At 47.7% G+C, this 17919-nt stretch overlaps 1 protein-coding gene across 1 annotated transcript in view; it reads left to right on the top strand.

Annotated features, from left to right (window-relative positions):
- Positions 1-17919, top strand: part of CDC34 (cell division cycle 34, ubiquitin conjugating enzyme) — a 57486-nt gene that overhangs the window by 23923 nt on the left and 15644 nt on the right. Inside the window, exon 2 of the mRNA XM_086946744.1 lies at positions 5824-5910. Coding sequence (XP_086802870.1) covers positions 5824-5910 — 87 coding nt within the window. The remainder of the gene's footprint in view (positions 1-5823; positions 5911-17919) is intronic.

Below are 17919 nucleotides of genomic sequence, written 5' to 3'. Positions count from 1 at the left end.
AAGGTGCATAACTAGATTGGCTTGGGTCACCTTATCAGCCCCTGTACAGAGCACTATAGGTGCCCAGGGCATAGGGGCATCCAAGGCCTACCAGGGGCTGCAGCATATCTTTTGCCACCCCTGGCTGGCTATCTAAAATTGACACAACTGGCTGATCACTCAGCTGGGGCAAGGTGGTGTAATCACCCCTTGCTTAGATATAGTATGCCTATATCTAAACCTATCTGGACACATATAAACCTGTGAGCCAATCCTATGGCAGGCCTTAACAATCCTGAAGGCAGAGTGCGTGGTTTAATGTGAGATGGTGCTCTAGCATGAGCTGAGCCTGTCTGCAGCTGTCGGGACCAATTCCCTTAGCTGTTCCGGGATAATGCCAAACCATATACTATTAAGTGCATTATAATCCTCGCGGTTATATGTCAACTTTGGTTTGGCTTTATCAAAACATGTCGTGTAAGGTGTCATACGATTTGGAATACTACCCCCTCGCCAGTCCTGGCGACGGGGGTAGCATTCCACCCCTCTAGAGGGGACGACATGTTACTTTTGCTAAAACGCGGTTGATTTTTAAAAGAGCCTCAGATCCACAAAATGGATGCTTCTGCCACAGACACATGTCTGACCTCCTGCTGCTGACCGAAACTCAGCAGAGGAGGCCTGGACAAAGGATTTCCTGTCACAGGGAGGTGTGACACCACCCCAGACAGGAGATAGTGGATTGTAGCAGGGAGGTTTGAATGAAACCAGACAGTGCCTGGGGAGCACAAGGCTTCCCCTTGCATAATCCGGTCAAACCGGTTCTGGGGCAGCCCAGCCCCAGCTCCAGTGAGACCTGGACAAAGGAAAGGGGGTGTAACCACCCCCCTTCCTGGTCCCACCCATAGGGGAGGGACCTAGCAGGAGATCCACCCCTCAGATTGGAATAAGAGGGGGAGCAGTGCCAATGCAACTCAGATCATCCTGAAATCAACTTTAAACTAAGAAGACGACTGGACTTCGACATTCTGATGATAGAAGACTGAAGAGCATCTCCCTTGTGGCCTAGGAGGGGCCACCCTGTGAACACAGGCATCACCCAGCACCTCGACGTCTGCTTTGCCGCCGCCTCCCGCCGGAGTCCGAGTGCAGAGCCTGACAAGACCCAGCTTCCCAGACTTCTCCCAGCCCGATCCACAGTCCCTGCAAAGAAGGGACCCGTGGAGGCACCGAGAGACGTGGGAGCGGCCATCTTGAAAGACCCCCGAGACGCTGACTGCGCAGCACCCGAGGCACCCTCGACTCTGTGCTTTGGGGTTTGAGAAGCCCCACAACCGAGCAGCATTTGCACCAAAGACCAGCCCTCCAGCATCTCCACGATCTGCGTGGGGCCCTTTTGCTTTTTGCCACTCGACTCGCCATCCCGGCCGCTTGTCACGTGGTCAGCGGCCAGCTTGGCGACGAAACCTACGATTTACACTGTGGGTCTGGTTGCTCCAGACCTGCCCTCGCTCCTGTAGAAAGGAGTACCCGCTCTGACCTTGCTGGTCCGAGTAATAAGCCTTTTTCACTTTCCCCGTGGCTTGCATTAGCCAAGGCTTGTTTGCTTCAATCGAGTTGCCGACACCGCCATCAGCTAGAGCCTTCGAGGGACAGCTCGTGATCGACTCCTGGACGTCCTTGACCTCTTCGTGTCCACGCGGCTGCAGAGAGAAGCAACCCCTGATCACCTGTTTGCACCCGACTTTGCCTGGTTCCAATCTGGTTCCACGGTGGTCACTGGTCAGTGACTTTGAACATTGTCCCCTCTGCTTTCAGGTCTTCATCACTTCAGATCCACCCTTGGATCCATCGGACACTTCTCCTTCACAGCGCCTGCAGCATCTTCAGCTTCAAGCACCAAGAACCTGCGTGTCAGAACCCGACGCCACTTCGACCCTGTGCACCCACGGCCTGTGGGTGAGGTAACATTGCAACGCCGGTGTTCCCACACTGGTACACACCTCTAGGGTCTGTGTCTAAAGTTTTGTGTTCCTAGGTTCAGCGGAAGTATCTTTTAATTCACTTTAACTGACTTTTACGCACCATTGACAGTGCATTGGTGCGCGCCGCACTTTCCGTGCTGCACCCGTCTCCTGTGGGCTACTCCCGACTTCATCATTGCTAGTCCTGACTGCTCCCAGCGAATCTCTAGGCCCTAGGCCTAACCATTGTTCGATAAGTGTTACTTATACCACTTTTTTAGTATATGGTTTGAGTGGCCACCCGCCCTCATCCATAATTGTGCAACTTTATATGTTTAAACAGTGCTTTTGATTTAACGCTTGTGCCCCTTTCCTCATAAAGAGTACTGGGGAGTAATTTAGAAATAAATACATATATTTTTATAATATATACTTGTGTGGTGTCCTTTCATTTGATTACAGGATTGTATGTGGTAAAACAGCTCGCTTAACACGACCTCTTAAGTTAAGCCTTTAAGGCTGCTTAGTCCATGCTACCATTAGGATAGCTTGTCTACAAGGTTGACTTACAACCTGACATCTTTGGGGTTTGTTTGGACTGATACCCAGTGGTTCCAGAATTGGAAACACTACATATCAGGCCAACTTCTCACACTAGCAAACTGCAGGCCTGTGAGTGGGTGTGACGAAACGACAGAGGCGTACCAGACAGCTCAAAACACAATCCTCCAAGACAAAATGTGCGCAAATTCTCCCCACTAGGATGCCCTGCCTTACACAGGACCAGATCAACAGCAACACCACCAACATGAATGTGACGGGTGTGCCAGTGCCCAGCCACACCTAGACTCTCAATCTGTGGGTGAATCCCTGCCACTGCCATCCTCAGGCTGTGCTCCACATCCAGTTCTAAACGGTACCTAGTCTTCAACACCGCAAGTGCTGAGAACCCAATCTCACAAACTCCCCAACAAATAAACAAATACATTGTAGGATGTAAAGCACCATGCACAAGTGAACCAAAGGGAGGACCGCAGTGATGAACCCACTATAGGGAACACACCATGGGTGCTTCACCAAACGGAACCCAAAACATGGAACCCGACCTTGCCCATGGGGGCCCCGCATTCAAGTAGCAGCTGGACGTCACGCAAAATGTCACACGCATGATGCATAGATCCCACACATGAGCACACATAGAATACAGAACAGTAACACATAGGCAAGGGAGCAGCCAAACAATTCAAATACCTTCCACTCTGAACCACAGCTCTCATGGCACCAAGAAAGCAAAGGAAGTCATCACAACCCTCCCCATCCATCATGTACACCTTGTCATCCACCAACTCCCCCACCATTCATTCCGTCCCTCCATCTGAGCCCCATCCACATCCAAACCCCTTCAACCACTTGCAAACCCATCCACCTTCCATCCCTCCATCCATCATCTCACCTATTCATCCCTCCATCCACCCCCTCACCCATCCATCCATCCACCATCCATCCATCCCTTCACCCAATCTATCCCCTCACCAATCCATCCACTCTTCCACCCATCCATCCACTCATCCATCCAACCATTCACCCAAGCTATCCTCCCACTCATCCATCCACTCCTCCACTCATCCATCCACTCCTCCACCCATCCATCCACTCCTCCACCCATCCATCCATCCACTCATCCATCCAACCACCCACCCGCTCACCCATCCAGCCATCCCCCACCCACTCATTCATCCACCCAGTCACTCATCCGTCCACCCACTCAACCCCCACTCATCCATCCACCCATCCATCCCGCTCTCCACCCTCCCCCCACTCATGCATGCACTCTCTGACCCATCCATCTCCATGCTCCTCTCCTCACCCATCCATGCACACACCTGCCCATCCACTCTGCCAATCATTCATCCATGTCATCACTCATCCATCCATCCTCCCCCTCTCTCTCCATTCCCCTCTCACCCAGCCACCCATCCCTCCATCCACCCTTCACCCATCCACCCACTCATCCATCCACTCATCCACTCATGAATCCATCCATTGACCACTCATCCACCCCTTCACTCCTCCATCCATCCCCCCGTCCATCCACCCTCCTCAATCACCCATCCATCCCCACATCCACCCCTTCACTCATCCATCCATCCATTCATTCATCCCTTCACCCATCAATACATCAATCCATCTATCACCTCTCTCATCCATCAACCCACCGACTCGTCCACCATCCACCCCATCGATCCATCCACCATTTCACTGATCCATCCACCCCTCCACCTACCCTTCCAACCATACAGACATCATCCACTCCCATCCATCCCTCCACTCATGCATCCATCCTCTCTCCCACCATCCATTCACCCCTTCACTCACCATCCATCCCCTCACTCATCCATCCACCCCCCACCCATACATCCACCACTCCACCCTCACACCTTTTATGATTTAAATTTGAATCTGCAGACCAACATCCCTGAACACCGGGTGCCCACACAAAGATCCTCATGAGTTGAGGACCGCAGACCAGAGCCCACTGTCCCGATTCATGGCCAAACCCGGATTGCAACCTCTCCCTCCCTTCCCAAAATAACTGAAGGACTCCCGCACCCCCAACTCCCCCTCACTCCCACCCCCCTTGAAAGGCTGGAGCCCTGGACCAGAGCCCACCCTGCCCGTGCCTCAAAACCTCTGCGAAACCTTCTCTCCCTTCTGGGAAGAGCTAACTCTCCCAGGAGGGGGTTAATTCACAGAGCTGACAGCTTCAGCTGCAGTGGGAGTCCAGGGGTCTCCTCTGCTGAAACTGAAAGCGTGTCTGTTTGTTTGCTTTCGTTTTTAGCAGAGGAGACCCCTGCCTCACACGCAGCCGAAGGTGTGGACTCCGTGAATTGGCCCCCTCCTGGGAGAATCACCCAGACAAAGAAACGGGCACAAAGGGAAGATCGAAGTGGAGCCCGCGCCCCCCCTGAGATGGCGCCGAGCCCCCCCAGGGGGGCGCGCCCCACAGATTGAAGAACCCTGCAGTAGAGTATTCTTGTAGTGCAGCAAGTGTCCAGGAGTATGAGTTTGGGTATTAAACAAGTAGAAATTGAGAATCCCTGATGATGAGGTTTATTAGAGATCGACTACAAACGACAAGTTCAAGGTTGTACGCCCTTTAGCAAGATGCCCATTTATATTGGAGGAGAACATGGTTTTGGGTCTAAGTCTCTGAAGCCTTTCTGAGGCCACTTCATTCACGATGAATACTGGGAGGAAAGTTGGCATCTAGGGGAGAAGCGGTTACATGGCGAAGAACTTGAGTGAACGTAAACTGATCCATGATTCTGGAGAGCCATCTGGTAAAATGGCCTCAATTTTTAATCTCAAGGACTGAAAATGCCATTCAGCACCACTGGTTGGAAAGTCTTGTTGAATTGTCCCCTCTTCCATGGTCCTGGTTTGCCGAACGGTTCAGCAGACTGTGCGTTAGCTATATTCTGGGCCTATGTAGGGCACTGGCGCCGAGACAGCTGGGGGCCACTGGTATTGTGCATCACCCCTCTATCTATGGGTTCACCAAAGGGGTGCTGCTCAGAGCACCCTCTTGTTGGGGAATAGCACCCAAGGGCACACATTACTTATGTAAGATACATATGCTCAATCTCGGAATATCATGAAGTATGTATGTACGAAAATGAAACCCGGTCACTCTTTATAAAACCAACTTACTTTCTGCCTTAGCGTTTTAATGGGGTGCTTACTTCTGTGTGAGGTGGGGAGATGATCAGAGGCTAGCCAGAATGGGATGAATTACTTAGCGCTGGGAGGTGAGCTGCACTTTACACAATGATACATACCCCCCCTCCCACCCTAAATCTAACATGTTCTTTGTTTGCAGGCTCGTCTGAAGTTCCCTATGGATTATCCCTATTCTCCCCCAGGATTCCGCTTCATCACCAAGATGTGGCACCCCAACATCTACGAGGTATGATGACAAACAAGGTGCAGGGCAAAAGTGTATAATTTTTGCCCTCACCGCCTCTGTGATTGGCTCACACGTTGCCTTACCCAGTTCAAGAAGCCACTTTTACTCTACTTAGATATTGAAATACCAACTTAACGTTGTGGCTGCAGTCCACATTTACACCCCGGTTTACACTGCCTTCTTACCTTGAGCTAAATGTTTTTATTGTGTGTGTAGTTTATGGTAAGGGAATATCTGGGGCATTTGGTGGGAAGAAGAGAACTACAAACTTTGTTTTCTTAGTGTATTTTACTTGGAGCTGACCAGATGAGTTGTTTCCATGCTACTGGTACCATTGAAAGTTTCATGTACGATGAAGTGGCAGTCACATGGTTGGCTGTAGCTCTCTACCCCTGGTTTTCCAGCGTCCAACTGATTTATCCTATGCTGAACCAAATGACCTATTCCCCTCAAGACTGTGTATCTAAGCCTCTCTCGGGCACTGTTGGGGAAAAGTTCATGAAGCTACCAGATTGTACAGCACAGTGAGCTTCTTGCATTGCCCGCAGAACCTGCATAGAGGCGTGCTAGCAGGTCTGAGTGTGAGCAGTCTCTCCTTCGAGGCTTCCAGCACATATCCTGGAGGTGCTCGTACTGTCTTAACTATAGAAACCCTGCTGAGAAACTAACTGCAGGGGCCCTTCATTTACTTGGGGTTATCTTCACAATTTGCCTACAGGTTCGTTGGTAGCTGTGGCATTTTACTGTCGCATAGCACAGGCCCGAAGAAAGTTGTAAGGTTATGTTTCTAGAGTGTCTGCTTCATGGGAAGACGTAAGGTAGACCGTTCCCAGCATTGTGCCCTCTGTTTTTCTCTCTGGCACCAGGGTAAGCGGGTCCCTTGAGCCTCATGGATCCACCCAGACTGCTAACGGGCGCCTCCATGTGACTGGTTGCCTGAGAGGTGAGGCCATTAGGGTCTCCTCCAACCATGGTCCGTTTTGGGGATCAAATCACCTAAAGTACCGGGGGTCTAATGTCAACAATTTTTTTCAACTCCTAAAACTAGTGAGTCGGTACACAAGTCACATAAAAGCCCAAAGAAAATGAAACAAAGAAAATAGAGAGCCAAGATAGTGATCAATGGTTAGATTCAAAAGCAGCTAGTAGGATTCCCATCAATTTCTCGTGGTGGTCAATCTTCTCATTTGGTCATCCACCTCTCAGCATGGTGTGTCTCTTGATCATAGACTCTCTACCACACATCAGGAAAACAGCTTATATATAACCAGATTCCTGAGCAACTCAACTCAACACACAAAAAGAATTTTTGAGTGTGCTGCACCTCTCTACTGGCCTTAGGCCCACCCGTCTTAATTGTATGCCCAATGCAGAGCTGTTAGCTCCTATGGTGTGCACTCCCAATGCCCCTGTTGCTCCCAAGAGGCAATTGTTAACAAAAACAATAAACTTTCCACCCGCTGTGGGCTGCACCATCGGAGATCAAAAAGTACAAATGTCATTAAAGAATGTCCAAGAATTGTTTTGTCTTGTTTTGTTTCTTCTTTATTCAATTTTCTTTTAGGCAGCCAACGCGTTTCGTTCATAAGAACTTCATCAGGGCGTGCTGGCTGTGTCCAATGTGCACAGACCACACATCTTGTTTCTACGAGTTCTGTGTCCACGTCAAGGTAAACGGCTACTGTGCCGAACGAGAGGTAGCGTCCTCTCTTGAGGAAAAGAGTCTCCGTTTGAAAGTTTCAGGAAAATAGCTTGATTGGACCAACCCGAAAATCACTGGGTGGAGGGGGGAGGAAACGTGTGTTTCTAAATTAAGATCACAAGGGAATTAAGTGCAGTGCAAAACACAAAAATTTGATGATTAAAATAGGATAATGAGGCGCAAAAAAGCATTTTATTATAGATATCGACTCATCTCCTGATTAAAACCAGAACAGGGCATGGGGCGGTTTCATCAAATAACTACAAAATTCAGGTCAACGTGTTTCAGCCCCTAGGGAACAAAATCCCCTCAGCTTTCTTCAGGGCCTCTGCTCTTAATATTTGGTCTGCAGTAGCAAAGTTTATGTACTCACAATTAAAGTGAAAAAATAAACTATAAATAGTGAAAATACACACATACTAAGAGGTTGGATTCAATACAACCTACTTGTTCCTGATCCTCCGCATCAAAGAATGCAGAAAGCATCTAGAGAAAAAACAACAACAAACAAAATTCATCATTAATCCAAAGTAGCTCTCTTATTAAATTGGCTCATTAAATTGTACTATTAATCATTAAAATATTTGTATATGCTCACCCAGCTTGACTGGGGACTGGACCTCACCTCACCTGGACCTAGCTCAGGAAAAAAAGAAGGCCCGCTCTGTAAGGTAAAGCAAAGGGAACATAGAATAAAGCAAATAGGTGTGCGCTTTGTCTAACCTTATCCTGCCTATTCTAGCAACCCTATTATAATCCATCCTTACCGAGATGGGTAACTCTAGATGGCCAGGTGGCATCTCCAAACAAGCTCTTTAAAGCATCTGAGCTCACACCATTCTATCAAACATGGCCTTACTCCTACGACTGGTATGCACTGATAACCCAGTCTAACCATAGGGATCCTCATCTGTATTCAGAGGAAACTACTACTCTCAACTCATTGGAAAATCTATTGATTGAATTCTGCCTCAATGATCAAGTATATCCTGACCTGTTGAGTATGATTGAAAAAAACAAGAGGGCTAATCATTGCAATGTAGCAAACGCACTCTTGAATCACTAAAGGATGCAAAGTAAACCCTCTGTTTCAAAAAGGCACCCTTCTCCCATCGAGAATATCAACAGACATATCTTAGCAATGTAGGGATCAAGACCGCTGTGCACTCACTTAATCTAGTTCGGACTAGCACCCATAATTCCTACCTGTCAGTCGTTGCCTCAGACTGATTCTGAGTCAAAGGGGGTAACAACGAACGGCTCAGGTCGGGCGTTTTTATTGGTGTCTAATCTCTTTTACAAATGTGCCTGGTACCAGTAGTCGATGACGCAGAATATTATCACACACACCCAAATTATTGGCCAAGAATCGTAACAGCCAATATACAAGCAATACGCTTACATGCACTCTGAACTACAATGTTACGGGCAGGTACCTGATTAAAAATAACCTTCTCTCCCATCGCCAGTTCCAAACCACGCGTCTATCCTCGCGATATAGAGTAGAACTACTGAGTGACGTCATCAAGATGGCGTGAGTCGTTTTCTTTGCACGGACCTATTTAGAGTTTGTTAGGTCCCTTCCATCAAACAATCCCTTTGTTAACTTCCATGTAGCCCACTATTAACTGGTTGTAAAATCGCCTCTACTACCCATATCGAATCGGGACTACACAATGACATCAGCAAGATGGCATTTGTAGTTCAATGTCCCCAGATCTGATTCAACTTTATTAGGTCACCTCTAGCTTATGGACCTGAAAGGAGCCTCAAAACTTAGTCGGTTACCCTGTACCAACTCCAGCAACAATAACCTGGGCCGTACATCATATGGCATTTATATACATATATAAACGGGCCAGCTAGTCCTTAACTGCACTTCTAAGTGGAGCTTGGATGGAGGGGATAAACCCATCCTCACTCGGAACTGAGTGAGAATGGGTTTGTCCCCTCCATCCAAGGTCCACTTAACCCCTTTGCTGCTGATGACTAGCTGAGCTCGTCTTCAGCCACGGTGGTTGTGTGCGGATGACGAGCTGAGCTCGTCATCTAACGCGGCTTTTGGAAAAAAGTCGCACAGCGGAAAAATAACCACTGAAAAATAACCGCCGCAGCGATGCGGTTAAGGACTAGCCTAGTTCAGTACAAACATCATGAGATAGATATATATATATATATATATAATATATATATATATATATATACACACACACCATATGATGTACGGCCCCGGTTATTGTTGCTGGAGGTGGTACAGGGTAACCGACTAAGTTTTGAGGCTCCTATAATTTCTACCGACTTGATTCTGGCAATGTCATTTGGGAGTTCGGTTGGGTATCATGTCCATATGTGACATTCACACCGGATTTTTCACAACACTAAGAGTTTCATGGCATGACTGATTCTGTTGCTTATTTATAGTGACAGTCTCACAGTATATGGGTGTACAATAGATATAGGCACACATTGGATGTGGTTGACATATATCATATACAGTGGTATAGAGATGTCGCGTTATGTTTGTTAATTGTCATAAGCTAGAGGTGACCTAATAAAGTTGAATGTGGTCCGGGGACATTGAACTACAAATGCCATCTTGCTGGTGTCATTGTGTAGTCCCGTTTCGATATGGGTAGCAGAGACGAGCGCCTCCGAGCCAGCAATGGTATTAAATGGCGATTTTACAACCAGTTAATAGTGGGCTACATTGAAGTTAACAAAGGGATTGTTTGATAGAAGGGACCTAACAAAGTCTAAAGAGGTCAGTGCAAAGAAAACTACTCACGCCATCTTGATGATGTCACTCAGTAGTTCTACTCGATATCGCGAGGATAGACGCATGCTTTGGAGTTGGCGAAGGGAGAGAATGACGTTTTTAATCGGGTATCTGCCCGTAACATTGTAGTTCAGAGTGCATGTTAGCGTATTGCTTGTATATTGGCCGTTACAATTCTTGGCCAATAATTTGGGTGTGTGTGGTAATATTCTGCATCATGCACTACTGGTACCAGGCATATTTGTAAAAGAGATTAGAGACCAATAAAAACGCCCGACCTGAGCCGTTCGTTGCCTCCCCCTTTGACTCAGAACCCGTCTGAGGCAACGACGGACAGGTAGGAATTATGGGTGCTAGTCCGAACTAGATTGAGTGAGTGCACGGCGGTCTTGATCTCTACATTGCTAAGATAGGTCTGTTGATATTCTCGATGGGAGAAGGGTGCCTTTTTGAAACCGAGGGTTTACTTAGCATCCTTTAGTGATTCAAGAGTGCGTTTGCTACATTGCAATGATTAGCCCTCTTGTTTTTTTCAATCATACTCAACAGGTCAGGATATACTTGATCATTGAGGCTGAATTCAATCAATAGATTTTCCAATGAGTTTGGAGAGTAGTGGTTTCCTCTGAATACAGATGAGGATCCCTATGGTTAGACTGGGTTATCAGTGCATACCAGTCGTAGGAGTAAGGCCATGTTTGATAGAATGGTGTGAGCTCAGATGCTTTAAAGAGCTTGTTTGGAGATGCCACCTGGCCATCTAGAGTTACCCATCTCGGTAAGGATGGATTATAATAGGGTTGCTAGAATAGGCAGGATAAGGTTAGACAAAGCGCACACCTATTTGCTTTATTCTATGTTCCCTTTGCTTTACCTTACAGAGCGGGCCTTCTTTTTTTCCTGAGCTAGGTCCAGGTGAGGTGAGGTCCAGTCCCCAGTCAAGCTGGGTGAGCATATACAAATATTTTAATGATTAATAGTACAATTTAATGAGCCAATTTAATAAGAGAGCTACTTTGGAGTAATGATTAATTTTGTTTGTTGCTTTTTCTCTAGATGCCATCTGCATTCTTTGATGCGGAGGATCAGGAACAAGTAGGTTGTATTGAATCCAACCTCTTAGTATGTGTGTATTTTCACTATTTATAGTTTATTTTTTCACTTTAATTGTGAGTACATAAACTTTGCTACTGCAGACCAAATATTAAGAGCAGAGGCCCTGAAGAAAGCCAAGGGGATTTTGTTCCCTAGGGGCTGAATCATGTTGGCCTGAGTTTTGTCGTTATTTGTTAAAACTGCCCCTTGCACTGTTCTGGTTTTAATCGGGAGATGAGTCGATATCTATAATAAAATGCTTTTTTTTTGTGCCTCATTAGCCTATTTTAATCATCACATTTTTTGTGTTTTGCACTGCACTTAATTCCCTTCTGATCTCGAGTTTAGAAACTCATTATACGTTTTTTTTCCAAGTGATTTTCGGGTTGATCCAATCAAGCTATTTTCCTTATGTGTGGTAGACGGTTTCTATGATCAAGAGACACACCATGCTGAGAGGTGGATGACCAAATGAGAAGATTGATCACCACGAGAAATTGATGGGAATCCTACTAGCTGCTTTTGGATCTAACCATTGATCACTATCTTGGCTCTCTATTTTCTTTGTTTAATTTTCTTTGGGCTTTTATGTGACTTGTGTACCGACTCACTAGTTTTAGGAGTTGAAGCCAGTTGACAAAATTGTTGACATTAGACCCCCGGTTCTTTCGGTGATTTGCATTGCAGTATAGGGTGAAGTGTACCTGGGCAGGTCTTTAAATATCCCTTGGACCCTATATTCCTCTGTGGTGTTTAGTGGCCTTTTTTGGGATCCCCACAGCACCCCCATGAGTTGCTAGCAGGTGATTCATAGCTCTTGAGGTGTACCCATGGAACTGTCGCCTGATCCACCAGTGTCTTTGTACGTCCAGGGTGTTTGAAGGTTGAACAGAAGCTCCCTCAAATGTCTATCTTTTCTAATAAAAATGTTGCAGGCAATCATTGCTGGTGCAATCCATCACAGATATTATTGTACGTTTGATGATTGGGTTTTCTTTCACTGCTGCTGCATATGCTTTTAGGATTGCACTTACATTTCTATGAATATTTCTTCTGAAGTACAAGTGATGTTTGTAAAAAGGAAGATAATGTTTTTGTACCGAAGACCATTCAATTCCCACCATCGTTTTCTGCTCTCCCTTTGGCGTGGCTTGTAGGGGACTCTCATAGTAACCTGCCAGAGAAGCCTGGGGGCAGATGTACCTGGAGACCCTGCTTTCCCAGACTCCCCTCTGTGGACGGAAACGTGACCCCAAATGGTTGGCTGGCCCCTACAAAATACACACTAACAGTGACTGGGCTTCTGCCAACTGCTCATCTTGTTGCCAGGCAGATCATTTCACTTACTGGACAAGGACGCACATGGACTACTCGAGCTATCCAGAGTGTGGAGCGGGTCCGTTTTTCTACCGTGCTGATACCCATGCCCAGCGCCTCCCCAGGGAGCACTGCTCCATGGCAGAGACCCTGAGCCTGGTGTACCCTTCACCACATGATGGGTTGCCAAAGAAACCTACTCCTTAGACACAGATGCCAACTAACATAGTTGAATGCTCTGTACCCCACACCAGCGATGGGGACCTGCTGCAGAGAGATCAGCCCCCAGAAGTCGGTGACTCTGCCTGGAAACCTTCTGTTGGGATGGGTGAATACGATGTCCATGAATGTCATGATGTATACGGGCCCGACAACAATATCAGGAAATGCAATGTGAATGTCCAAACAACCGCGACCATGCCAATCGATTCGATATATACCATATCTTGTGACTGCACAGAAGCGCCGACATCAGCAATAATACCAGTGTCATAATCAATGCTGTCAATATACGTGCAGACCAAAGTAAACATAACTTCAACAACACCAGTAAAAACTATGTCAATGTGCAGGATGACAACTGTATGCACAATGTTTATAATGTTGGTAAAAATACCAGTGTCTGCCATTTTATTCTTAGGAGTTCCAATAAACTCCTATCGTTGCTGTCGGATTCACACAAGGTGACCTCCTTATCAACCCCGAGTCTGAGCTACGTGGTCTTGCAAGTCCTGCGACCCATGCCCATGCTTATTGAGTAACTGGTCACAGGTTGGGTCCCCCCATATATTGCTGGCAAACACGCACCCAGGGCAAACCCTGATCGATTCCATAGATAGATAGTTGCACCACAAGCAAGTCCAAGGTAATTGGCCTCAAAACCAGTTTATCCTTAGGCTTGTGCTCCCTAGAAATGCAACAAAGCTAGATACCACATGTAGCCACTCAGCCAATCGGGACACGACATGCTCACCTCACACCGGACATCTAGACACACACACTGGCCCACATTAGCTCTTCCCGAGGTCAAGAGCCATCTGTGTCCTTATCAGATGCACATATGTGATTGATTTATGACTAAGATGCTCTTTAGGAATGTGGAGAACATTTTATTGTACCTCATGAACTGTATAAATTGGTGGCCAAAAGATTTTGAGCAGACTCCTTCTGTCCAGGCTCTCCCTGTCGGAGCTTTTAATTAAACCAACTTGTTCTTGTTTTACCAAACGCCTCTTGTCTTTTTACTTGTTTATGATAAATTCATATCCGAGCAACATTTTGGCGAGCCAGATAGCAGAGATTGGTTTATCGAGCCCGGCTGTTGTCGAAAAAAGAATCTCGACCCGATTGGATTCATCAGCAATAAAGATTAATGAACAGATACCCTAATTGATTAGCATTTCTTCTGAGTCCATGAAGCGGGTGTCTGTCTGGAGACAGCCGCCATAGGGTAAGAGACTCCATCTGATCCTTGGTCCCAACCTGTGGTGTATGGCAAATTAGAACAAGCGCGTAGACCACTTTTGTTTTTCCCCTAGTCAGCACGCTAGAAGAAAGCACCTTGGGTTTAGAGCACAAGGTACGCTTCATCCCTGGGTGTCAACAATGGATAGCCTGGTGTTATACTTGGAACAGGGTCTGCCTCGTCCCTGGGTGTTAGCAAGGGAAAGCTTTGACCATTGGGCTTGGTGGCACATTGGTTCACATAAGCTCTTGGTATGATATAGTGCCAATATCTCAATCTTGATTTTTTTTTTTGTTACAAAAGTTCAAGTGCTGTTGGTTCCAACACTGATACCACCTGAAAGAAGTAAGAGGTGTCCCCTTTTTTCTTTCCGCTTGAAATGCTGGGCATTGTGCAGTGATACGCACAACCCCTGGGTGTAATAAGTTATGAAGACATTTCAGACCTGGTTGAATCGGGCATAGCTTGCTTGTGGTCGTAAAGAGCTGATAGTTTCAGGATCTCGCTTTTTTCGATTAAATTGTGCTATTTTTGTCCGCTGTGCCTATGACAGACTATCGGGGTCACCTAGCTCTGAGCACCACTGAAAAAACGTCAAAGCAAACCTGGCAGCAAGAAAGCCTCATGGTTCAACGATCTCAAGAAGTCCAAGAAACTCTGCCGCTCCCTTGAAAAGGCCTGGAAAAAAGACCCAACCACCAGCACCAAGGACGCCTTCAAAAACGCCTCCCGCACTCACCACCAACTGATCCGAAAAGCCAAGAAAACAGTGTGAGAAGGTGGCCTGATATGCAGTGCTCACTATTCTAGTGAACACTATGTATCAGTCCAGCAACCCTTATTGATGATTGGTTGTAAGTCAACCTTATAGACCAGCTATCCTAGTAGCATGGATACGAGCAGTCTAAGGCTAAAGACTCGAGAGGGCGTGTTAAGCCAGCTGTTTACCACACATATACCCCTTGAACACCAAGTGAAAGGACACCACACAAGTGTTATGAAAATAAACAGTTATTTATTAAAGATCACAACAGCCCTGTACTCTTTATGAGGACAGGGTACTAAGCACAAACCAAAACTCTTACAAAAATACTTAAGTTAGCACAGTATATACAAATGCCCGAGGGGCACGTAAAACCATATACTCTGAAAGTGGAATGTGAAATTCCTAGCAGGTAAGTACAGTACTAATAGCTTTTGGAATCGCTAGGACTTGACTAGGGAATCGTTAGATTACTTCTAGGAGGCCTAGGGGACTCGGGTGCAGTGTGTGCACTCTCACGCGAGATGCGGACAAAAGTCTATGGTAGCTAGGAATTTAGAAAGTTAGTGTTCTCGGGCGAACCCGACCTGGTAGGGAGAAAACGAAAGTAGATTCTGACCCTTGGATAGTGAGGCTATGCTGGGGCACCGAAATGCCGAAGTTATCTAGCCCAGGGGCTGCAGCTGCATAGGTCTGAAAAGACGTCGGGAATCCTCGTAGACGGACCAGGAGCCGGAAGAAAAGATGCTGGCCGGTGACCAGTGGAGAAAGTTCAGTTGGATCCAAGCCTGGATCTCGAAGATAGATGACACCTGAAAGCAGAGGGGACCAAGTTCGAGACTACTAGTCAGTGGGCACCAGGAGGGCACCGGATGGTAGCCACCTCGACAAGGTGAGTGGGTGACGCTGGAGCTCGAAGATCTCACGGACCAGGAGGCGTTGTCGGCGACCAGGATGGAGGATCGAGCTGTCCCACGAAGATAGAAGCTGTCGGCGTCGCTGGACCCAGGATTGGGCAACAAAGCCTTGCCAAATTCAAGCCCACGCGGTGGACTCAAAATGGCGTCTGGAGTGGACCAGGAGGGTCCGGGGTGCCTCTCTTCAAGAAGGAAGCAAGGGCCAGTCTGGAGCAACCAGACCAGCAGTCGTGAAGTCGTCGGGCGTCGTTCAGAAGGCCACAAGCCAGCCGGCTAGTAGCCAAACAATGCGGTGCACAGCAAACAGCAGAAGGGCCCCACGCAGATCGTGGAGATGCAGGGAGGCTGACCTTGGGTGCTGGAGCTGCGCAGGGTCGGGGCTTCTCGGACCCCAAAGCACTCACCAGTGGAGGACACGGTGGGCTTGCAGTAAAGATGTCGTGCAGTCTTGGCGATCGTCGGTCCCTCGAGGTCTCGTCGCACTCACGGTTCTCAGCTTGGCTGTAGAGGTGAGTAGAGGTCAGAGGTGCCAGGGAAGCCGGGTCTCGTCGAGCTGGGTCGTCTGATTCGTGATGAAGGACTTGCAGCAGACCGCAGTGTTCTTTAGGATGGTGCCCGCTTGATGCAGGGTGACTACTCCTTAGCCACAAGGGAGAATCTTGAAGAAGAAATCGTGAAGTCCTTTCGAAGAAAGTGGTATCTTGATTCCAAAGATGATCTAATTTGAACAGGGGGCCCGCTCCTACCTTTATACTAAAAAAAGGGGGCTGACCCGGTGACTAGGTCCTGCCTATGGGTGGGACCAGGAGGGGGGTGGTTACACCCCTCTCCCCTGCCGGACTTCCCCAGGCCAGGGGCTGGTGTGCCCCTGGAACTGGTTCTGACTGGCCTATGCGTAGTGAGCACCGGGGTGCCACTCAGCAGTCACCTTCCTGAAAAGCCCTGCCTACCCAGGATACACAAAACCATGTCTGGGACGGTGCTAGCACCGCCCCGGACAGGAAACCCTTTGTCCAGGCCTCCCTCGCTGGAAGGACTCCCAGCAGCAGGAGGTCAGACTAGTGTCTGTGGTGGCAGCATCCATTTTGTGGAGCTGAGGCTTTGCTTAACTTTAACCGGGGTTCACAGTTACATACATGTCGTGTCCCTCTAGAAGGGTGGAATGCTAACCCCGTCGCCAGAATTGGCGAGGGGTTAGTATTCCAATTCGTATGACACCTTACTCGACATGTTTTGATAAAGCAATACCAAAGATAGCATTTAACCGCGAGGATTATAATGCACTTAAGAGTATATGGTATGCGATATCATGGAACAGCTATTAGGACTTGGTTCCGCAAGCTGCAGACAGGCTCAGCTCATGCCAGAGCACCATCTCACACGATTCCAAGCACTCTGCCTTCAGGATTGTCAAGGCCTGCCATAGGAGTGACTGATAGGAATCTGTGTGTCCATTTTAGGGTTAGGTATAGGTATACTACACCTACAGCAAAGGGTGATTACACGACTTTGCCCCAGCTGTCATGCAGCCAGTTGTGTCAAATTTAGGAGGCCAGCCAGGGGTGGCATAATACATGCTGCAGCCCCTGGCAGCCCTGGGTACACCCATGCCCTGAGTTTGGGTCTGGTAGGGTGGCCCAGTACCAATTGGAAATGTACCTAGGGTACATGGAATCCATTTTAAAGAGAGAGCAGTAGGCCTGGGGTCCTGATTGGCAGGGTCCCAGGTCGACTATGTCCAAAACCAGCTAAAACACAGGGCAAAAAGTTGGGGGCAACCATAGTCAGGATGTACCTTCCTACAAACAGCATTCAAGGATCGACTTGACAACAACGCCCACAACAGCAAGGAACTTTTCAACATCGTCAAGGAATTTTCCAATCCCTCGGCCAACTCCAACGACATCACCCCCTCTCAAGCCCTCTGCGACAAGATTGCAGACATCCACAACAGCTTTGACAACCAACCCGGAA

This window comes from Lissotriton vulgaris, chromosome 12 (genome assembly GCF_964263255.1).
Source record: "Lissotriton vulgaris chromosome 12, aLisVul1.2, whole genome shotgun sequence".
NCBI classification, from domain to species: Eukaryota; Metazoa; Chordata; class Amphibia; order Caudata; family Salamandridae; genus Lissotriton; species Lissotriton vulgaris.
This window is presented reverse-complemented; position numbering and strand designations above follow the sequence as displayed.